The 22850-nt window shown below is 42.5% G+C and overlaps 1 protein-coding gene across 4 annotated transcripts in view; it reads right to left on the reverse strand.

The window, feature by feature from the left end:
- Positions 1-6786: 6786 nt before the first annotated feature.
- The window catches only part of SSH2 (slingshot protein phosphatase 2), a 303023-nt gene continuing 286959 nt past the window's right edge, over positions 6787-22850 (reverse strand). For all 4 annotated transcript variants that reach the window (XM_075335233.1, XM_075335231.1, XM_075335232.1 and 1 more), the window contains 5 exons: positions 19758-19804; positions 17913-18059; positions 16002-16202; positions 13931-14747; positions 6787-12844 (listed from right to left, as the gene is read on the reverse strand). In XM_075335233.1, the coding sequence (XP_075191348.1) occupies positions 10835-12844; positions 13931-14747; positions 16002-16202; positions 17913-18059; positions 19758-19804 (3222 nt within the window). In that variant the 3' untranslated portion in view covers positions 6787-10834. The remainder of the gene's footprint in view (positions 12845-13930; positions 14748-16001; positions 16203-17912; positions 18060-19757; positions 19805-22850) is intronic.

Genomic DNA, 22850 nt, shown 5'->3' on the forward strand with positions numbered 1-22850 from the left:
CCCGTGCAGTCTGTGTCCCGCTCCAGCCCCGCGGCTGCCCGCACAGCAGTATCAGCAGCTTCTCACACTGCAGTGGGGGCAGCCGCGGGGATGTTGAGCGCTGCTGTCAGGAGGTTAGATGAGATCAGCGCTGTCACTGCCTTCTACGCCCGCCGAGTTCTCACATCAAGTCTCGCGGGCGGCCCGAGACTGTCACTAGCAGTGACGTCACGGGCTCCCGCGATTCTTCGCTGTAAATGCGGTGGGCATAGAAGTCAGTGACAGCGCTGACGTCTGGAGAGCAGGAGATAGTCACAAAAGGTAATGATCTCATCTAACCTCCTGATGTCAGCGCTCGTCATGCCCTGCAGTAACCTGGGCTGACCTATTGATGCAAGCTCAGGTCACTGCACTACTCTCCAAGCCAATGGGGAACATTCTGTTCTTCATTGACTGGGACAGTGACTATGGTATGGATCGTCGTGGGACCCCCTTATTGGATTACGCCGGACCTGTATTTGATTGTTCTTTTCAATGAATTGGTGAAAGAGGGAATGTTTTGGGGAGTGATTTTTCACATAAAACTTTGTCTTTTTTTTTTTTTAATACTGACTGGGTTCGTGATGTCGGGTATCTGATAGACGCGCGACATCACTAACCCCAGGGCTTGATGCCAGGTGACATTACACATCTGGCATCAACCCCATATATTACCCCGTTCGCCACCGCACCAGGGCAACGGGATGAGTTGGGGCAAAGCACCAGGATTGGCACATCTAATGGATGCGACACTTCTGGGATGGTTGTAGCCTATTTTTAGGCTGGGGAGTGTCCAATAACTGTGGACCTCCCTAGTCTGAGAATACCAGACCACAGCTGTCTGCTTTACCTTGGCTGGTGATCCAATTTGGGGGGGGACCTCGTGTTTTTTGTTTTAAATTATTTTATTTAAAATAACAGCATGGGGTGCCCTCTGTTTTGGATTACCAGCCAAGGTGAAGCTGCCAGCTGTGGTTTGCAGGCTGCAGCCATTTGCTTTACCTGGGTTGGCTACAAAAGATAGGGGTACCCCACGTCTTTTTTTTTTTTTTTTTTTTTAATTTATTTTTTGGCTAAATACAAGGCTAAGCACCCTTTAGTGTCACATGAAAGTCACAAAAGGGTGCCAGTTTAGAATAAGCAGGGGTTGAGACATTCATTCATCCCTCTATCTCTGTCTCCATATCTATCTCTATATCTACTCATCTATTTATCTTTCTTGCTGCTTCTGTTTTTTGTGGTCCGCAAAAAAAATGGAAGGCACACGGATGACACAAGGACCGTATATGGAACAGATGTCACACGGATGCATCCGTGAAAAAAACAGACCGTTTTTTTGCAGCCCGCAAAAACGGAACGGTCATGTGAATGTAGCCTTAACTGAAAAGTCAGTGTTCAGGGTCCATGCACGGAAACTAGGTGTCTAGTACGGACCTGGAACTTTACAGTTCGGGTTTACCCATCACTAATCATTTATTGACCACTAATTCTGTTTACTGTATTATACAGGCTTTTAGGATTACAGGAATACCAAATGTATGTGTTATTTGCTGATTTGTTTTTATTTTTAAGATTGAAAAGTATTTACAATGACATTTAATATTTGTTTTAGTAATTTTATAATATAAAAATACAGGTATACAGAAGTACACTGGTATATAGAGATGTAGCTCTATGAACCAGAACAACGTGCCTGTAAAGAAGAATACAAAGCACATTCAAGTAGTGAAAATTCCCCTCTACTGAAAAGTGGAGCTCATAGCTATAGCTACTGCCCCCAATGCTACAGGTTGGGATTTCAAAGAACAGATTAAAAAAATAATAAAAAGAAAAAATAAAAAAGAACTAGTTAATGAAATAATTTTGAGAATGTATAGAGCACAGACAGATTCTGGTTCCCTTCCCACAAGAAGGAGGAAGAGTACTGGGCAAGGAACGCGATAACACACGCAGTAAAGCCTCGCATGAAAGACATCACACAAAGAGATTTTAAGCCAGTATGTAGACCTGGCATTCCAGGACAGCGGAAAAGCCCTTCCAGACTATTCCCTTGTATGCAAATAAGAGCTATGTTAAAACAACAGTAATAGTGAATTGCCAACTATGCAAACAAAACAGCTCTGACCTGTGGAGACATGGAGAATTCTGAAGTTGTCTTGTGCCATCTGGCACAAACACATTGGCAGACGGATCCTACGAGTAGTTTGGATGGATCAGAGTTATTTTCCAGCAGATTTTACAGATGCTTGATCACTTAAAGAACCAAAATATTTGGAGGCCAAGTCAACACCTTGAAATGCTATGTTCATGTAGTAAAACATGTTATCCTGATGGAAGAGTCTAATGCCATTATCGTTGTGGTCAACTAAATATTATGTATCAAACTTACAACTATAAGGCTATGTTCACACTAGAAAAATGATTTTTCTTAAGAAATTTCTTAAGAGTGAAGGATTAGTGCACCTGCGTTAAAAAACGCATCAAAAACGCACCTGCGTTTTTGCCGCGTTTTTGGTGCGTTTTTACCGCTGGTTGCTCCCTGCGTTATTGTGCCAATTATCTATGGCAAAAAACGCAGTTAGCTGCAGAAAAGAAGTGACATGCTCATTCTTTTTCTTAAGAAAATCTACTGAAAGAATTTTCTTAAGAAAAAAACGCAGTGTGTGCACAGCTAATTTTTTTTGCCATAGGTTTTGCTGGGGAATGTCTGCAGAAAGGTTACAAGAATTTCTCAAGAAATTTCTGCAGCAAAAACAGACCCAAAACGCAGGTAAAAAACGCAGGTAAAAAACGCAGTGTGTGAACATAGCCTAAGACTGACAGGACCCAAGTTCGCCCACGAAAAACATTTCCCAGTGCATCACACTTCATCTGCACGTTTATTATTATAGATGTATATTTTTCGTGCAACATTAATTCCATGGTGCTATACATGTGAAGAGGATTTACATATAATATCGAAAAAATAGTGAGCAAACTACTGTAGTAGTAACAGACTGGCAAAGAGGGGGAGAGGACCAAAGTTGGAGCAGCTCCAGTGGTCGTGAGGTTGAAGCAAAGTTATTGCAAGCTATGGGCTTTTTCGAGGACATGAGTTTTAAGGTTGCATTTCACCATTTCATTTGTGGGAGATAATTGGACAGATCTATAACACTAAATGCAAGACAAGCATAGGGGATGTTCAGAATACATTTTGGAGATGGTTGAAAATGGAAACGTACGAGGGTGAAGGAGAGAATCAAATCTTGTGAGATCACGTCGGAAGGAAATGGTAGATTAGTTTGGAGAAAAAAATGTAATCTGGTAAATTGGAAGTCAGTTGTAGGGTATTGGAAGAGGGGTGAGGTGGATTAATTGGGCCGCAGAGTGAACGACGGACTGGAGGGGTGCGAGTGTTAGTTGGAAGTCCACAGGAAATATTGCAATAATACAGACAGGAGATTATGATGGCAGTTACTAAAATTTTAGTTTATTTGGACTGAAGGAAAGGACAATAGTGGAAATATTTCTGAGTTGAAGGCGGTAAGGGTTTGGTTGAGTAGTTTGAAGTACAAAGCAGAGTCAAGGGTTACAACAGGGCAACAGATTTGTAATACAAGGGAAAGCATGTCTTTTACTGTAAGGGTGCGTGCCCACAATCAGTGTTAGCAGCGTTTTGGATGTAGCGTGTTTTCTGCTGCGGAGAAGACTCGAGGCCCTGCTGGTCAGGACACGCTGCGTCCAAGAGGCAGTGAGTCCTGATTGTAGGCACATACCCTAATGGATCAGTTAGATGTAGAATATATAACATTTCCAAATTAATTAGATTTAAAAAAAAAAATTCTAATTAATTTGGACATTTTATATATTCTACATCCAACTAGTTTCTTTCAAGCACCGGATATATGCTTTTCTCTGTCTCCATACGGTTGCCCAAATGAAGTGCAGGCTGCTACAAGGATACTGAAAAATCAGAGGAGGCGAGTCCAGTTCTCTCTCTCCTTGGCCCAGGTAAGACACTTCTGGCGTTGTCATGAGTGGCTTGTCACAAGGAATGCGACAGTTATAGCCCATGTCCTGGATAGGTCTGTGTGTGGTGGCTCTTTAACCACTGACTCCAGCAGCAGTCCACTCCTTGTGAATCTCCCCCAAATTTTTGAATGGCCTTTTCTTAACAATCCTATCAAGGCTGTAGTTATCCCAGTTGCTTGTGCACCTTTTTCTACCACACCTTTCCCTTCCACTCAACTTTCCATTAATATGCTTGGATACAGCACTCTGAACAGCCAGCTTCTTTAGCAATGACCTTCAGTGACTTACCCTCCTTATGGAGTGTGTCAATTACTGTCTTCTGAACACTTCTCAAGTCAGTAGTCTTCCCCATGACTGTGTAGCCTACTGAACCAGACTAAGGGACCATTTTAAACACTTAGGAAGCCTTTGCAGGTGTTTCATGGTATTCAAATTTTCTGAGATAAAGACTTTTGGGTTTTCACTGGCTGTAATCCATAATCATCAACGTTAACAGAAATAAACACTTGAAATAGATCACTCTGTGTATGTGATATTCTAATATATTCAGATGCATTTGTATGTACTGTGCAATGGCCGCATCTGACCCCACAGGGACATGGTCTGATCATACCACAGCTCCTGGGTCAGGGAGGAAGATTAAAAAAATTAAAAAAAAAAAATAAAAAAAATAATAAGTTTACAGACATTACAGGGCAGAATCACAGCTGATTCTTTTTGAGGTAAAACATTTCCGTCTGTTTTTAAAACGTTTTACCTCAAAGATAAAGGCTGCTTTCACACTTGCGTTGAACGGCATCCGTTGCTATCTGCCGCCTTGAGGAATTACGGTAACCGTTGCAGGAAACAGTTTTATTCCTCATAGACATTATTAGCTACGGATAGCAACGGATGGCCTTGCGTTACATCCGTCAGCCAACTCTGCATTGCATCCGTCTGGCGGATGGAACGCTGCATGTAGCGTTTCTGCGCTTGGCAGAGTCAAAAAAACGCAACCTGCCGGATTCCGTTGGCGTCCGTTTTTATAATGGTCGCCTATGGTGGCGGATTCCGTTAGAATCCATCATTTGACAGATTCCATTAACGCAACAGTCTTTCCACAACTGCGGATGCCCAGATGTGTAAAGTCAAGAAAAAAAACAACAAAAAACTATAATGGATTGCGTTATTTTGTACAATCCCCGTTGCATCCGTTGTGCCACTATATGCAACGCATCCCGTGCATCGGTCACACAACGCAATGCAACGGATGCCGTTCAACACAAGTGTGAAAGTAGCCTTAGCTGTGATCCCCTGCTGTTCCATCTGTATACGCTCTTTTGTGTCCTCCTCTGCCCAGGAGCTGTGTTATCATGAGACCTATTTGACTAGCAAAAAGAATGACTTCGCCCTTTGAACACTCTATACAGCTTAAAGAGAACCAACCAGCAGGATTTAAATATATAAAGTAAAGCCAGTGCTATACTGGTGCTAGGATGCTGAATGTAAGCATGGCTTTTGTTCTGAGATTGGATATTTTATTTCAGAAATACATGCAAGTTCCAGCAATGCACTGCACTGGAATATTTGACTCGGGTTTTGCCATCTATTCCCGCCCCGTCTGCCTTCCTGCCTTTGATAGATGCTAGACTGTATGGGCTCCTTCCAGGTAGGAGTCATTTATGTCACATGATACAGGCATGTTCGAAATGCAGCCCATACAGTCTAATATCTGCCAAGGCCAGGCAGGCAGAGAGGGATAGATAAAAAGACTAGCCCACATATTCCTGCCCCTGTTGCACCTGACAATCAAATAGCAGTGCATTGCTGGAATATTACAATTCTATTTTTCTAATTTAGTGGTACATACAGGTCTTAAAAAGGTATAGTAAATTTACAAAAAGGGAATAAAACCAAAAAACTATGGACAATCTTGCCCACAGTGTGGAAGTCCGTTTGTTGTTGTTCCTTGTAGAAATCCTTCTAAGTATATGGGTTAATTTCACCAATCATCAATTCATGATGGGTGTTTTATTTAGGACATAACTGTGAGCGTCTACTTTTTCCTACTCATGGACAGCATAATAGCTGGATCTGTAGAAGTGTTCTTGGGGCACGAAACAGCCGTGGTCTGTATGGACCGCATTTTCTAATGCAACCTGCTGTGTTTTTAAGTTGACACAAAAACCCTAAGTTTATACGCAAAAGTGAGCGCCACTACTATGTTTTTTCTTTTCTTCTCATAAGAACTACAAAATATATACAGCTGCACACTAAAATGCTAACAATGAAAAAGGGAAACTCTAGTATTGCTTTACAGCTACATTTTTTAGCTGTAAAAGCAATACTAGTTTCCCTTTTTCATTGTTAGCATTTTAGTGTGCAGCTGTATATATTTTGTAGTTGTAATGTTTTTTCAGCTAGCACCTTGTTCACACTTGTTGGATGTGCGGATCAGTCTTTTTGATATTTGTAGGACTTACCATTAGAGCACTAATGTGTAGTGATGAGTGAGAACTACCACGTTCGGGTGCTTGGTAATCGTACCAAGACGTTGGGACACTAGGATGGGTGTACTGAGTATAATGGAAGTCAATGGGAAACACGAGCATTTAATAAACCAGTAAGTGAAGCAGTATTCGGGGGTCATACAATGGGTGATGTTAGAACAGAACAGAAATTTTATAATTTTTTTCTTCTATGTCACAGCTGAAATGTTGTACATACATAGGAGGAATACATACAAGGGTGGGTAAAAGAATATCAACACATAAAAGATTTTAGGTATTTTTTGTTTATTCCGGTTTAATATTCACAATGTAAACAATAAATTTCCTCAACCACAGTATTTTCTGTAAAAGACAAAAGAACAGCGTTTGTACAAAAATGCCCTTTAAAAAAAAAAACCCCAACGTATTGTGTTTACATTTTACAAAAGAAAACTTGCCGAAGAGTGAGCTGCTATTGAGTCTCTGTGTGGGCGCTCCCCTCTCAGCAGAGGCCATACTGGGTTACACGGACGCAGGACAAGACATCCAATGAGATCCAAAACCCTTACTCATCCACAAAAGAAAAACCTTTGTCAACACATTCCCCTTCCTCTGGTCTATGAAGGGCGCTGCATTGGATACTCTGGCTACCAAATTGGAAATGTTGACCACACTGTGAAAATAAAAGGAACGGTAAAAAGTACATCCGTAATAGTTTGGGTGGATTTCGGTCATTTCCAAACAACATGGCGGGCTCATTATGCAGCAGGGATAGATTGCTAATGTGTAAAGCAGGGAGGAAAATTACTGACTTCCCATCTATAGACAAACTTAACTCAAAGTCATAGTTCAAGAATAGCTGGAAAGCCAAAGTTTATCTCAGCCCAGATCATACTTTGGAGGAACATCTGTCTAGAGAAGGAAAAAACCCTCACAGTGTGGCTTGAGGAGCTGGGACGGAACAGGCATCTATTTCCAGAGACTGCTTGGCGGGTTACAGAAGGCATTTAAAAGGCAACTAGACAAAAAGGGCCAGTTCATCCAAGATTTCTATTTAGGAACTGTAGTCTTCTCTAGGCAATCGCTCATGGTTGGGTCGTTATAAGCCTACACTGTCCAGCAGTTTAAGGAGAACCTGCTTTCCAGACATGTCAGTTTTACCCTCTAGACAATTCTAGAGTTGCTTTTCTTATACCACCTTCTTGTGCCAATCCTTGAGTTATTCCTCCTGGACATTCCCACTGTCAACAGGCTATTCTGCTGTACACTACCAGCAGTGATTAGACTGTGTCAAACTGTGCAGGAACATACCCAATGACCAGAAAAATATTAACACAAACTGTCAATTTATTTGTGCACTTGCAGTAATAATAGCAGAGGAGTGACACATTGCAGGAGTCTTAAGAAAAGGTCCACTTGGATTAGTATTTTCTGGGAAAAGCAAGTATTCGCTAAAACAGACATGTCAGAAGTAGTAACAGGGCCTATTTAAGGCACCTCAAAATAGTCATCAATGGATTATGAAAATTGCTGTACCTATAAAAAGTAACTTTTTAAAAATTATTGATCAGAATTTGCAATATTATGAATTTGTATAATCTATTACTTTATTATGTTTCCGGATCTTAAACGCTTTGCTGAAAGTGCTTTTATAACAACCAAGTTCATGCTCCTTTAAAAGCAGCTTTGAACTGCTGCTCTATCAAGAATCCTAACTGAAATTTTATAAATTGTCTTCCTGTCCGCTCTTCTCTGCTCCCCTCCCATACCCTAAAGGCCCAGTCACACACAACGACGTACCAGCGATCCTGAAAATGATGCGACCTGATAGGGATCGCAGGTAAGTCGCTGGGAGGTCGCAGGTGAGATGTCACACAGTAAGATCTTCCCAGCGATGCAGGAACAATACAGGTCGCAGTAGCAACCTGTATAACGATCTCAGCAGTCACTGTGACCCTGTCACAGTGTCAAACACAGCGATGTGTCCTGCCCAGCAGGACATCGCCTTTGAAGAAAATGGCCTGGACTATACTGCAATGACTAGCGATCTCACAGCAAGGGCCTGATCGCTGGTAGGTGTCACACATAACGAGATCGCTAACGGGATCGCTACTGCGGCACGGAAACAGTGACTCAGCTGCGATCTCGCTAGTGATCTCGTTATCTGTGACGGTACCTTAAGACAGTGAGTGTTTGTAGATAATCTTTGAGTAGGGATTTTAGGTAAAGCAGCGGTACAAAGCAGCTTCTAAAGAGCACGAATCAGGCAGCTTTAACAGCACTTTCAGCATAGTGTCTGAGTGAGAGCAAAGTAAGGTAATGGCATATATTACAAAGATTCACCACTTTGCAAAGACCGATCAATAATTAAAAAGAAAAAAAGTTTAGTTACTTTAAAAGAAGGTCAAAATACAGTCAACATAATGACAAGATTATGGCTTCTGAGGGCCTTTGTGTTCCATTTAAATGGATTGCTGGTCACGCATGTGTACAATCGCTCCATTTATTGTCTGTTACTAACAAAATAGCCTAGTACTGAACTCACCCATTTTATTCCGTCAGTGCCATAAGATTGTAATTATAGGACAACCCATTAAAGTATATACAGAACAGTTTTCACATGATTGAGACTAGTATTACGTAAATCCTAGAACCCATAAATACAGCCCAAAGTTGACTTGTGGTATCTCCATGCATTTCAAGTGCTGTTCTTTACAGCCTCTGCAATATGACCATAGCAGCAAATAAAAAAAAATCTGCTAAAAACAAGAAATGATCAACGGTAAAACATCACTATATTGGAGTATTCCAGTTTGCAGCAAATCTTGCTATTAAAAACCCCAAAACGTCAGTAAAAGTGTAATATAGAACACATATATTATATGTATGTATTTGTATGGATGTTGCAGGCATGTACATACACCATATATAGATGCCCACAAATACACGTATATAATATACTTTTGTCTTCACACAAACTATAAAAAAAAAAATAAACAAAAAAGCAGAACACGGATTCCAGGAAGGCCGAACAATTTGTAGATTTGCTTTGATATCAAACAAACACGCACTATGTAACATATACAGGTCGTTTCCGAACAGACAGATAGGCAGCACTGAGTCACGAGAATTACTATGTGTGAAGTACAGCAGGAACGGGTGAATCAGTAGAAAGAGGTGAAAGGCAAAAAAAATAAGTAAAATGGCCATAAACTCCGACAGTTCACAGCATATTCAAGTAATGAAGGGTCAATCCCCGTAGAGTAGACCAACAAATAAGAGCACATTCCAACATAGATAGTGATATTCTTCTCCCATTCACGGTGCCATGATTTTCTAAGATGTAACGCTTACTGCTTCGTGAAGACCTTCTTGTAAAGGAGAAGTGGCTATGTTCAGCGAGACTGGGCTGTGGCTTCTCTTAACTAACAAGTACAAGCACTGCTGCCTCATACCGCAACGTGTAGAGGATGCGGGGACAACGTGGATGTCCAGCAAAGATTTCGGTGTTCCTCCCCCAAAAAAAGTCAGCACCTTACATGTTACTGTCCCAACAAGCCACACAAACAGGCATCGTCTTGCTTAAAGTAAGGTTCATAGTGATATGTAAAAGTCAACAGCCACATGGCACTCTGGATCCAACTTGCCGACAGCATCCTTAAATGCATGGCGGCACTGTCGACCCCGAAAGGCATTAGGTACAAAATAAAAAGTGATTGATTGGGACTTTTCTAGATAAAAAAAAACAAAACAAAAAACCCTTAAATTTTATGCAAGCTTTACATGCAACCCCTGGAGGTGGCAGCTTCAGAACATAGCGACACCAGTAGACTGGTCATAAAACCTCGGACTATCCTAAAACTTTCACAGTTCGGAAAAGATTGAAAGGTCATCTGCCCTCAGACAAAAGCATCCATCTAAGGTTTTGAAGAAGCAATTGAAAGTGCGCCTGGTTCCTACAACATTGCCAGACATGTCAGTCGGGGTCTGACGACCATATAGGAACAGTTACCTGCTTTTACTAAGGATCTTGTAAAATGAATATTTGAGGTTTCAGAGTTAAAAAAAAAATAAAAATAAAAAAAAAAGAAAAACATAAAATAAAAACACACAATTATATTTATATATGTACAATGACTTACATGTGTGCAGTCAGGAATTACTTACAAAGGGAAGGAGAAGTAAGGGAATCCAATACCATGCATGCATCAGGAACAAAATATATAAAATTAACTAATAAAGTGCACGTTCCTCACATATTACACCTGCCCCTTTGTAAGAATGAACAAAAAAAAACAAAACAAAACAAAAAAAAACAACACTAAAAAGTTCCAGGATTACATGGTATTATATAATGGATTGGTTGTTCTCTTCTTCTCATTGGTCTTTTTAAGTCTTCTCAAAGGATGAGTTCTACCATGTTCGTGCTTGGGAGTGATAGTTATTAGTGGGACTGAGGGGTCGAGTACCACTGGTGGGTGAAGGTGCCCCTGGGAGACAGTTAATTCAGACTCAGGACTTGCTATACCCTGCTGAGTTGAACCAAACTCTTTGGCATACTGCACAAGAGGCTTATCCACTGGCTTGCTCTTTGCGACACACTCTGCAGTTTTGATCTGTTCTACAAAATGTTTTGTGGGTTCCAGTCCTGAGGAGGGCTGCACGGACAGAATGCAAAGCTTTTCGGGTGGATCTTCTGATTTTATATCAGAATCAGATTCATAATTTCCTGGCACGATCCTGAGAGAACTCTGAAGCATGTCAGGGTAAGTCTGATTATTTTCCGATGAGACAGAGTCCCTCTCTGACAAATCGTCTTTAGAGAGTTCTAAACAGCCCAATTTGGCCAGAGATGCCGAGCGTTTCATCTGGGACGGAGTGGTGAGACCAGCTTGCCGAATCCGTGCCTCGATTTCCTTAGCTCTTTGTTTGACAACGCCTGGGTTGCTACTAAAGTCTTTGATGCTGTCACTACTTGAACTATGAGGAAGGCCAAAAGAGAAGGCGGAAACATCCAACACTTCGCGCAGTTCACGTATGTTCTCAGTAAGCTTGTTGATTAAATGAAGATCTTCATGGCTCAACTGGGACAAGGCACTGTCTGCTTCCCTTTGCATCAATTCGCCAAGTCCCATGAAAGCGTCACCTTGGTACTTGTCTGAATAGGCTGACAGGTTGCCTAAACTTTCATCAGTACTGGTGCAATCTTCAGTGGCGCCTTCTAAAACGATGGTGCAAGGGTGACACTGGTAATTAGGACTAGGAACAATCGGACTGACTACACTAGTGTCTTTTAAATCAATGACAAGATTGTGCTCTTCTTGGTTGCTGTCAGATGGAAAAGTTACTTCCAGTGAACCCAATGTCAAAGGTAGGCTTTCACTTTGTGCAGAGGACCCGCCCGATGCACTTGCGCTGACATTTTCTAAAGGTGCTTCTAAGGATGGAGCATTCGACTCTACAACTAAGTCTTCACTACTGACGCTGAACTCATGATGACCGAGATCGTTGTCATTGCTATCATAGCATTGAATTACAAAATTATGCTCTAGATCTTCTACTTTCTTTGGACACTGTACTGAGCCATCATTCTCTAAAGGTTTGGTAATAAAAGACTCATTCTCGTTTCCTTGTCCTTTAGCTTTAATTGCTAGCTCTGAGTGATTCAGGTCTTGCTTCATGTGCACAAAATGATGGTCAGACAACGGAGAGGACTGTGACTCTGTAGATGTCTCAGATCGGAGAAGTTCTGAAGAGTCTAACCCTGTAACTTTGATTTTTACCTTTTTATCCTTTTCATTATCTGGAGCATCGAGCAAAGAGTCTTCAAGTTTATATTTTGGAGCAGTCTCACAAAAAGCAGAGTCATTCTTGGAATTTTTCCTGGTTGGCACAGCTGCGGTATGCTGATGCTGTTGCTGCTGCTCATGCTCTTGCCTTAAACGTTCCTCAAACTCCAATGTGGCCCTTCTGACGGAGCCAGCACACCACTTTGGAGCCTGGCCTGGAACGTCCGGGTGGTCATTCGTTTCACTTGAGGTTTCAGAATCTTCCTGAGAACTTGCTTTGGACTTCTGGTCTTTAGACTTATCATGTGGCGGTGATGTGCTGGCCTCACTTTGCTCCTTGCAGTTGCTTTCTGGCTCCCAAACAGATTCAAGTGACAGATCGTGGATTGTATTTCTCTTTGGTGCTTGTACTTGGCTAGACAGATTGTCTGTTTTCTGTTGGCACTGGCCTACTCCCTGGTTGAAAGACTCGATCTCTGTGATTATCTCCTTCACAGATATTGCATTTTCAGAGTGGGATTTAGGGAGATGATCTTGAACAACTGGTTCAGAGACCTCCTGAAAAAAAACAAAACAAAACCAAAATTATTACCATACACCATTAACAAGAATTCAAAATTAATAAGTATCAGGCTAACAAATATAAAGAAGTTCTTAAAGAGGACCAACCACCAGGATTTTCATATGTAAATTAAAGCAAGTGCTATACTGGCGCTATCATGCTGATTCTATACATACCTTTAGTTGTGAGATTGGATGTATACTTTCTGAAATATAGGCAAGTTTGTGAAATGCACTGTTATTTAATGACAGGTGCAATGGAATATCTAACAGGTGGGTCGGGTTTTGCTAGTTATTCCCACTCCCATCTACCTACCCTTCCTCCCCCTGTCTGCTTTTACAGTGGGAGAAAGAACAGGTGGAAGAAGGACAGGCAGACAGACAGGGGCAGGAATAACTAGCAAAACCCAACCCACATATTAGATATTCTGCCTCACCTATCGTCAAGTAACAGTGCATTTCACAAACTTTACTTGCCTATATTTCAGAAAGTATACATCCGATCTCACAACCAAAGGTATGACTAGAATCAGCATCCTGGCGCCAGTATAGCACTGGCTTTAGTTTATATATGAAAATCCTGGTGGTTGGTCCTCTTTAAGAAGTTTTGTGGTGCAACGCATAGTTGGTATATTTGGAAATTGAGCCAAAGGTTTGAAATTAGGATATGTAAAAGACCATAAAGATTACTGATGGTATTAGCCATATTGATCAAGTTACAATAAATGCTTTTATTTAAAAGGAACACATCTTATACTCTTCTGAGGAATGCAATATTCCACTATAGCTGGCCTTACACAGATTTATATCGACTCAACACGCCAATTTCTGTGGGATTGTTCATCATCATCATATATAAGCAGGTCATAAATCGGAGATAAATGTAATTTCTTCAGACTCCCCCTTATCTAATTTGCATGGAGCCTTTACCTCTCTTGTATCACACATGGACAGGTGTGTGCTTGTCTATGGGAGGGGTCTGAAGAGACAGCCATGATATCCATGCTAGCATGACATGTACTGCCTGCCTATAACGTAGCATTATAAAATTACTGAGTTTACTTATTTATAGGGTGCAGTTACCTTTGGCTGCTCCTCGTCTGTAGAGGAGTCTTCTGAGGCCTGAGGGGTGCTGCTAACATCTACATTTACTCTTGGTTTATCCGCAAGACTTTCAGACAAAGATGCCTCTGCCAAAGAACCCTTCAGGACACCATTCCTAACATTGCTGGTCTGGTCATCTCCTCGGGTGGTGGAGCATGTCCGAGGCCGATTCTCCTGAGATAATTCAACAAACTTCTCCAGTGCACTTAGGAAATCAATTCTGTCCCCGCTCATGTCCTCAGATTGGGAGGTAAAAGAGGATTGATCAGGAGATTCTTGGAGATCACCAGTGTGTGATCCTAGATCTCTCAGTGGCAGGAGATGGCAGATGACCTCATTCTTCAGTGCATCCTTCTCCATGTCTTCCAACGTCAGGTCAGGTAGATCAGACTGACCAGTTAAGCTTTCAGAAATTGGAGACAAGTCCTCTGGGATCCTATCAGTTCTACAATTGTCCAGGATGACGGACGACTCTTCAGAGCAGCAGCGCACAGAGCAGCCATTCACTGTGTTGAGATTTAGAATATCCTCTATTTGTCCAGTGTGATAGTCATAAGATGTAAACTCGTAGCGTGCTTGTGTTGTGTTGCACAAAGAGGTGCTGATGGGGTAAGTCGGGTTACAGTTATCAGTTTGAGGTCCCAGTGTAAAGGAATGATGCATGTCCGAGAGCTGCTCCGCTGACGATGTAATGTCCTTTTTGTTCGTGTCCATTCCGGTTTTCCCAATGGGTTCATGGTGATCAGATAGGTCGCTGTCTGAGTGAGAACGCCATAGCTTGTTGTGCCTCTGTTTGCTGTAAAATAAAGACGAAAATGTTACCAAACTTACATCAGCAATTATGCAAAGACAGACAACGGCAAGACGATAACGCATGGTACAAATTGACAATAAGACTATGACGTCAATATCAAGATTGTAGGTCTTCATACCATTCTTGATTATTAGGCGGGAAGGAGTATGAGGCTCCCGACTGCCTCTTAATGAATCAGGAGAGTCGGACAAGTGGTGAACATCTCCAAGTGTGCCATGCCAAAAATGTTACTCTAGTCCCTGGCGGAACATTGGCAGCTTAACGAACGCTTCAGCTTGTCAGACGTTTGATGGGCGGCAGACACTATGCCTAAGTCCCAGCTCCTACCACTTTGTGGCTTGGGTCATTCTCAAGTCATTTTCACCCAGCTGTGACAAAGTTAACGCAGCCTCAAGTTGCTCTAAAATTTTGCAACTTTTCAAAGATTTTTAGTGTAACACTTTGATGAATTGGGCCCGAGAAGTCTCATAATTAAACTGGCGAAACCTAATGCAAACCTGTTAAGACACTAGATCAGTTTTTCCCAATCTCCAGTCCCCCAGATCATCATATTTTCAGGATTTCCTTAGAACTGCACAGGTGATGTAATTATTATTAAGACATCAGAACGGCACAGGTGAGAACCTGAGCAATTTCTAAGGAAATCCTGAAAACATGCACTGTTGGGGAGTCGCGAGGACTGAAGTTTGGGAAACGCAGGTCTAGATGTTGCACACTATCTCATTATTAATGGACGGAATCAGATTCTGGAGCTGGCACTCCACTACAGTCAATTGGCAGAGCTGTTGATCTCGCTATCTCATGTAAACAAATGGTATAAATGTATCCGAAAAGTAGATACTGGCAGGAGCTTGTGTCCAGAACATGACAAGTCAATGTGACATACAGAGAGGTATCACATGAGTAATACACATGGACACCTGTTGTGTCTGTCACGGCACTAAAAGTTTCCTGGAAGGAGACAAGTACACCGTGAACTTCAGATGTGCTGGTTCACATGGAAAAACATGGGACTGAGGAAGCGGTTACCTTGAAACCTTACCCCATAGTTATATATACTGTAATGTGGCTTCTGCTTGATGGATAGAGATATATCGAATTCTCAGCAACTGAACTTTGCAAACTGTCTTGACCAATAATATAGATCAATGTAGACATGCAGGCGGCACCATGTGATGCCACCAATTTGTCCACCATTATTACAACATGACCACTTGACTTCACATTAAGACTCACCTTGCTAGCAGAATGCCCTGATATTCCTCCAGTTGTTTCATGAAACTAGGGTTAGGTTTGGTAACGGTTCGCCTCTCCTTCACATAGTCAAAAGCTCTATCCAGGTTCCAGCCATACTCTTTCATAGCGTAAGCAATCACAGTGGACGCGGAGCGGCTGACTCCCATTTTACAGTGCACAAGACATTTAGCTCCATGTTTTCTGCAAAACGACAAACATAAGTGATATTATTACATTTGCACGATGCTTACACTGTAAAAAGACAGTAAATGTATCTAGATATGGAATATATATATAAATTAAAAAAAAAAGTGAAAAAATATTGAAGCTGAACTGTTTCTCCACTAGGGGGCACTAGACGCTGAATAATGACAAATCCAGACCTCGAGGCTTAGACACTGGCAGTGAGGCGGCTTCATGATAGCGCAACACTCGGACACGTGTTTGGATGATTAAATATCAGTGATAGTATATCAACTTGTGTTTCGTCAACATTAAAATGAGAACAGAACTGTGCCTCCTGTTTCAGAACAACATGACACGGAAACACTTCCCGCAAAAACATCCCTTTCACAATAATAATAATAATCAGCCTAGTAATATAACCAGTCTTTGGTTAATAAAGCGAAGCTGGACTCAAAAGCCGGATATTATACGAAAACCCCCTAAACGTTTACAATTCAGAGGTCTAAGGAGTAAAGTAATTTCACCCGAATCTCATGTGGAAGTTCCAAAAATGAAAACGTATACGGCGTCATACATACAGGACAAACATTGGCTAAAATTGCAATTTCAGACGGACCAAAGGACTATCAAATGTGTATGATGATGTTAAGACAGCAGATATTGGGGTAAAGAAGGGTCTGGCCTGCTGGGTCTCAATAAAGCTCAATAAAGTTCTGAGGTTAGGTAAGCTTGAGCCCATTGAAAACATGCTCGCTTGGCCGAGACGAGTGTGCATGTATATAGTGGGAGGGCAGCATTTCCACTACTAAGATATTGGATTACCTATCCATAGAATTGGTCATCAAAACGAGATTGGTGGCCTTCTGCCATCTGGCACCCCAACAGTCTGCCATTACCAGCGCCGGTAGAGTGTAAACAGTGGACTGAGCAGAACATCACAGCTCTGTACACGGACTAGTGGCCACTGCCAGGTGCTGCAGATCTCCTTTAAGATCCCAACGATATGACACTAATGGGCTATCCTAAGCATAGGTCATCTGTATCATAGAAGTGTAAAGCCCCTTTAACCAAGTGATCTAAACAGAAGAGTTAGAAAGGATCAATACTAGTGATGAGCGACCACTAGCAATCAGACGGTCGGAAGGGCTCGACTTTTGCACCGATTAAAATGGAAGTCAAAGGGAAACTAGAGCATTTTTCCAAAAGTTCTTCTGGAAAAATGCTAGAGTTCACCATTGACTTCCATTATATGATTGGTCCGACTGCTCCTTCCGAGTACCGGTGTATGGTGGTGCTTGCTCATCAATAACCCAATACTAGAGATGAGCAAATAAAAGATATGGATCATGGTTTGGTCCAATGGCCACCTAACTGGGGTTATATGAAGAGTCTGCTACTTGCAGCATCTCCGGCACCTGTTCGGATTTGTAGCCTCAGCGTGATGTCATTGTTGCAGGATGATGGACGCATGACATCACTCTGCGCTTACTTATCAGAAGAGGCACTGGGAATTCCGGGAGTGGTATGAGGTGGTTTGTAGGGCTTTTCCCCGACAGCCATGAAATACTGACAAGGCTGCTGGGACCATGGTCCTGAAAATGGATTTGCTCATAAACACCCTTACAAAGACAATGGGGTACATTTACCAAGCAAAATGCTCCAGAATTTGGTTCTATACACTCTTTACACCACATTGGATACTTTTGAGAAGTGTCTTGTACTCACTTAGCTTTAGAGATGAATTTGTATGTATCATTCCAATACGCCAGCAGGTCTGTGCCTTCCTCATCATACACTCGGATATTGTGATATTCAAAGACACCAGGAAAAAAATTATCGATCTCCCTTGTGACGTTCAAAATGTATCTGACCCTGCAGAAAAGAGGGGTAAAGTGATTAATGCACTGATCTTCCACAATGAAAAAAACATACACACTTTGTAGATTGCACCGGTTGGAACAGACTTTGTGCAGATCTTACCATGAAAGTAAAATAATATAAGAGGGTAAGGGTTAATGTCGCCTGTCATTAGACATCTGTTTTACCGCACCGTTCACCTTTTCCCATAAGGTTTCAAAAACAGTCGTAACCGCATAAAGGTTATCTGAGAACAAATGGTTCACAAAAGTTTGTGTAGAGGTTTTACACCCCTGCATATGGCACCGCGCCGATAAAAATAGGACTCAAACCGTCCGTGCAGCCAGATCAGTCTGCTACGAGTCTGTGCAGAGCTGTGCAATGTGCTGTTCTGGCAAAGTGAAAAATGCACAAGCAACCCCCATTTATTTACCTATGAAAAGAATACTCTTGGTATAGCTGCACATATCTGGAGGGGGTAAAGACCATGTCACATTACAGTGAATAGTCTCCAGGACACTGCAGTGTTATTACAGGCTCTATAGTCACATCTTATAGAAACAGCGCCCCCTTTAGTCCCAGGGTATCCATGGCATTGCAGATTAGTCACATCCATGTTATGTGCAATACCAGATAGAAACGATGAGCAAAAATGACGCAGATTGAGAAAGACAGCAGTCAAGTTGTTTTTTTGTTTTAACTTAACGTGAACCTGTCAGGTGCAATATGCACCCAGGACCACCAGCAGTTCTGGGAGCATATTGCTAATCCCTGCCTAACCGTCCCTGTATCTAGTAGCATAGATTAAGAGATCTTTAGAAAAAATATTTCTAAAGAGCCTTTATAATATGCTAATGAGCAAGGGGACTAATCACAAGGGCGTTATTTCACCAGTTAGTCCGTCCTCTAAGTATGTTTGCATGCCAACATGCTATTCAACGCTCATTGCTGAGCGTCATCAGCGGTGACGCGTGTACCTGTGTCTACTGTCCGCCTCAGAAGCTGGGTTTAGGGTCAGTGCGCATGATAACGGCACTTTCGGTCATGCGCACTATGCGTCCCGGCTTCAGAGATCTAGTGCACATGGCCGGAAGTGGCGGAATTTCTGATCATGCGCACTGACCCTAAACCCGGCGTCTGAGGCGGTGACAGTGGACACAGGTACGCGTGTCACTTTTAATGACGCTGGGCAACGGGCCTTGAATAGCATGTTATCACACTACTGTGGGCATACTAACATGTTAAGAGGGAGGACTAGTCAGGTGAAAATGCCCTTGCGACTAGTCGCTGGCATCATTAGCTTATCATAAAGGATCTTTAGAAATACTTTTCTCTTTATCTATGCTACTAGATACAGGGACGGTTAGGCAGGGATTAGCAATATGCACCGGTTCGGGGTGCATACTGGACCTGACAGGTTCCCTTTAGGAAGTGGTTGAGCTTTATAAAGAAGGGATCGTCCCAATTTTCTGATTGCTGGGGGTTGTATGTACCACAGTGACGCTTGCGGATACTAAAAAATACCACCCTGAAGGGTCATGTTTGACCATTATCTCTACCGTTATGTAATCGGTGGTGGTCCCAGCAATCAGCAAATTGATAAGTAGTCAGGACACCCCCTTTTTAGATCAGACAGTCTCATAGTAATTAATTCGTGTCTATTCACATAACCATATCCTTCTTGTAAACGACACATATTAAGAAGTCTCTTACCCCCTATTCTGCAGATCTTCCAGATTGGAGGCGTTCCATTCAGAGCCCTGGAAAAACAAACACCAAAATCAGTAATGACTCCAATAAGCTCACTACAATTATTCAGCAAGAATTCATCATTAATCTTGGGGAAGAAAAAAACAAAAAACACAAAAAAACACAAAAAAACCCACAAGAAATAAAAAAAAAAAAAAAAAAGGAAAACATCTGTCAAAAACTACTTTTGCAACATGAAGGGGAGGTTTACTCCATAGGACACAACAGAGCAGACACTTCAGTGGAAGGGTTAACAATTAACGTTCCTAACTGTTCCATGAGGCTTTGCTAAGGCAGAAACCTAGCATGAAGGCAAACAGATGATCTCACGTCCATGTAATTGGACCCATCTGATCAGCCTTTCCTAGAGAGGAACAACCTGTCAGACCAGGTACATCCTCCAGCGAAGGTCACATTTCCACTGATCCCGCAGGAGCAATAAGAAGCAGTTTTCAACGGCGGCCCTGGGGACGGTGCAGAAAGCACCAGGATGTGCGGGGACAAAGGCCGAACACAGCTGCATCCTGGTGCCAAACAGGCAAAGTCCGGGAGACTTAAAGGGAAGCTCCACAGAGAAGCTGGCCAGAAGAAAGTCTGCCACCGTGATCACTACACTGCTAAGCTCTTACTAGTCAGATGAACCCCATAAACCTGAGTATCAGATAGATCCCAATGTCACAAATACAGACGTCATCCCGAGCAACGCGGGTCCAGCTGCTGATAACCATCATACAACAAAGTGATAAAAGCCAGTGATGGAAGACCTGGGCATCCGTGGGGTCAGGTATGACAGTAATCACAAGCACATGCTGGACTTTCACTGACCTCGCCGGATCTACTGCAGATCTGGGCACATAAAATACGGGTGTGAAGGCGTTCTCCGGGATAAGCACTGCTCTCCTAGCACTGGTCAGAATAAATGTATTTACTGATCTCAGAATAAACTTATTTATCTTTTGCTAGAATGGAAAGTTATGAAACTTTGCAAATCACCTAATTAGGAAATTTGGCTTCATTCCTCAAAAAAACAAAAAAAAACAAAATTAAAAAGTATGCAAGTGGCTTCCAAACCTCTTCTCCCCAGTCTATTGTCCTGCCTTCAGCTGCACTGATCTCAGAATGTACTCATATGGAGTACAGATGATGGCAGTGACAGGGTCAGCCCGTGTCGTCCTCCGAGGGTAGCAATCTCCTGCGGCAGCTGATCCCCAGAGTTAGACAGGTGATGACACTTTCACTGCCCACATCTGTACTCCAAATAAGTACGCTCGAATATCAAGTCAATTAAAGACAGTGAAATGGATTGGGGAGAGCTGGGGTTCACAAGCAATTTTTACAAGTATTAAGACAAATCCTCTAATTGAATTGCAAATCTGGACAGAATGAGATAGAAAAAAGTTGAGTTACTCTTAATTATTTTCTTGCTTATATAGCACCAATATACTTTTGCAGACTGTCTTGTCAGTCACTGGAACCAGTGGAGCTGACAATCTAAATTCTCCATAAGTAGGTCTGGGTTTTGGAGGAAATCTAGAACAGCTGAAGTATCAACTGTTATATACTATTTATATTAAAATGCTGCAAACTTTACAGCACTGGCATTACAACCAAGGCTCAGCACATTCCCCCTATACAATTTCACGCTGCATGTGACTAGTATTTATACACTGCCAGCGCTATTAGAGGGGACATTGGCTATGAAAAAAAGATAAAGGGGCGCAGCCTTGTACTTCACTATGTAACGGCTATGCTAAGCACTGAGGCTCAGTCCCATTCACTTACATAGGATTCAAGCAGAGTGCAGGAAATGCTGAGCTGCACTGGTAAATGATGAAGGGTGCATGGCGCTTGGTGGGATCTTGCTTCTAGAGCTGGACCCCAATGATCTGATACTAAAGCCCTATTTGTAAAGCTGGAAATACAGATTAGATAGCAGTTGGTGGAACGATTATTCTCATTTTTCCTCTATGACAGAGCCGCTGACAGACTCCCTAGTCCACTCCAGAGACTATGTATGTGACAAGCAAAAGGATCGGCTACTGAAATTCAATAGTCCGGATCCATCTGACTCCTGTTATGATCGGTCAAAGAATCGGACAATTGCAATGAAATTGGGAGGTTCAGATTACTTTAATGGGTATGGGAGACTTAAACTCAGGATAATCCCTTTAAATTATTACTTTCCAGATAAAGCGGTCACCGCAAAGAATCCCGGTGCTGCTGCCAAATACCAGTCGTCACCTGGAGCCGCTTTATGCTAATGTGCAGTCATTGCATATTTGCTGATGTCAGGACTTCCGCTCATTTTTCTTTCATGAGCCATTCTTCCCCAAGGTGCCGTTCATATTTTGGCAATGGTCCCTGGAAAGATTTTGTTGTGCTTTGGGATGCGTTCTCCCTACAGGGTCTACGGGCGGCTGCCAAGAATGTCTCTTACCCCCGTACACCCAGCTTTGAAGCTAGTCTTCCTTGTACAACAAAGCCTGCTGTCTCCTCCGCGGTTCACCATCCTCCTGTTACCAGTCCTGAGGATCGGTGTCCTCGCAGTGTAAATAGTGGAGCATCCCTAGAGAGCCTGCCGGTCATCTGGCATTAACCTCGCTCGGCTTCTAAGCACCGCTGCTGTTTCCTGCTCTCTGATCTGATAAACATAAGCCGCAGGGATCCATTCTTTCAGAAAAGAAGGATAAGCAGTGCCTGCAGCATGTCCTCTGCCTCCAGGAGCAAAAACAGAGCTATACTGAAGAGCTACCAATCAGGAGGAATATTATGCCGATGGTGATGGACCTAAAGGCTGCTTTACACGCAGCGAAATCACTAGCAATGTCGCTTTTTAAAGCCCCCGTCGGTTGTGCGTCACGGGCAAATCGCTGCCCGTGGCGCACAACATCGCTAACACCCGTCACACATACTTACCTGCCTAGTGACGTCGCTGTGGCCGGCGAACCGCCTCCTCTCTAAGGGGGCGGTTCGTGCGGCGTCACAGCGGCGTCACTAAGCAGCCACCCAATAGAAGCGGAGGAGTGGAGATGAGTGGCCGTAACATCCCGCCCACCT

Source organism: Anomaloglossus baeobatrachus, chromosome 2 (assembly GCF_048569485.1).
Source record: "Anomaloglossus baeobatrachus isolate aAnoBae1 chromosome 2, aAnoBae1.hap1, whole genome shotgun sequence".
NCBI lineage: Eukaryota > Metazoa > Chordata > Amphibia > Anura > Aromobatidae > Anomaloglossus > Anomaloglossus baeobatrachus.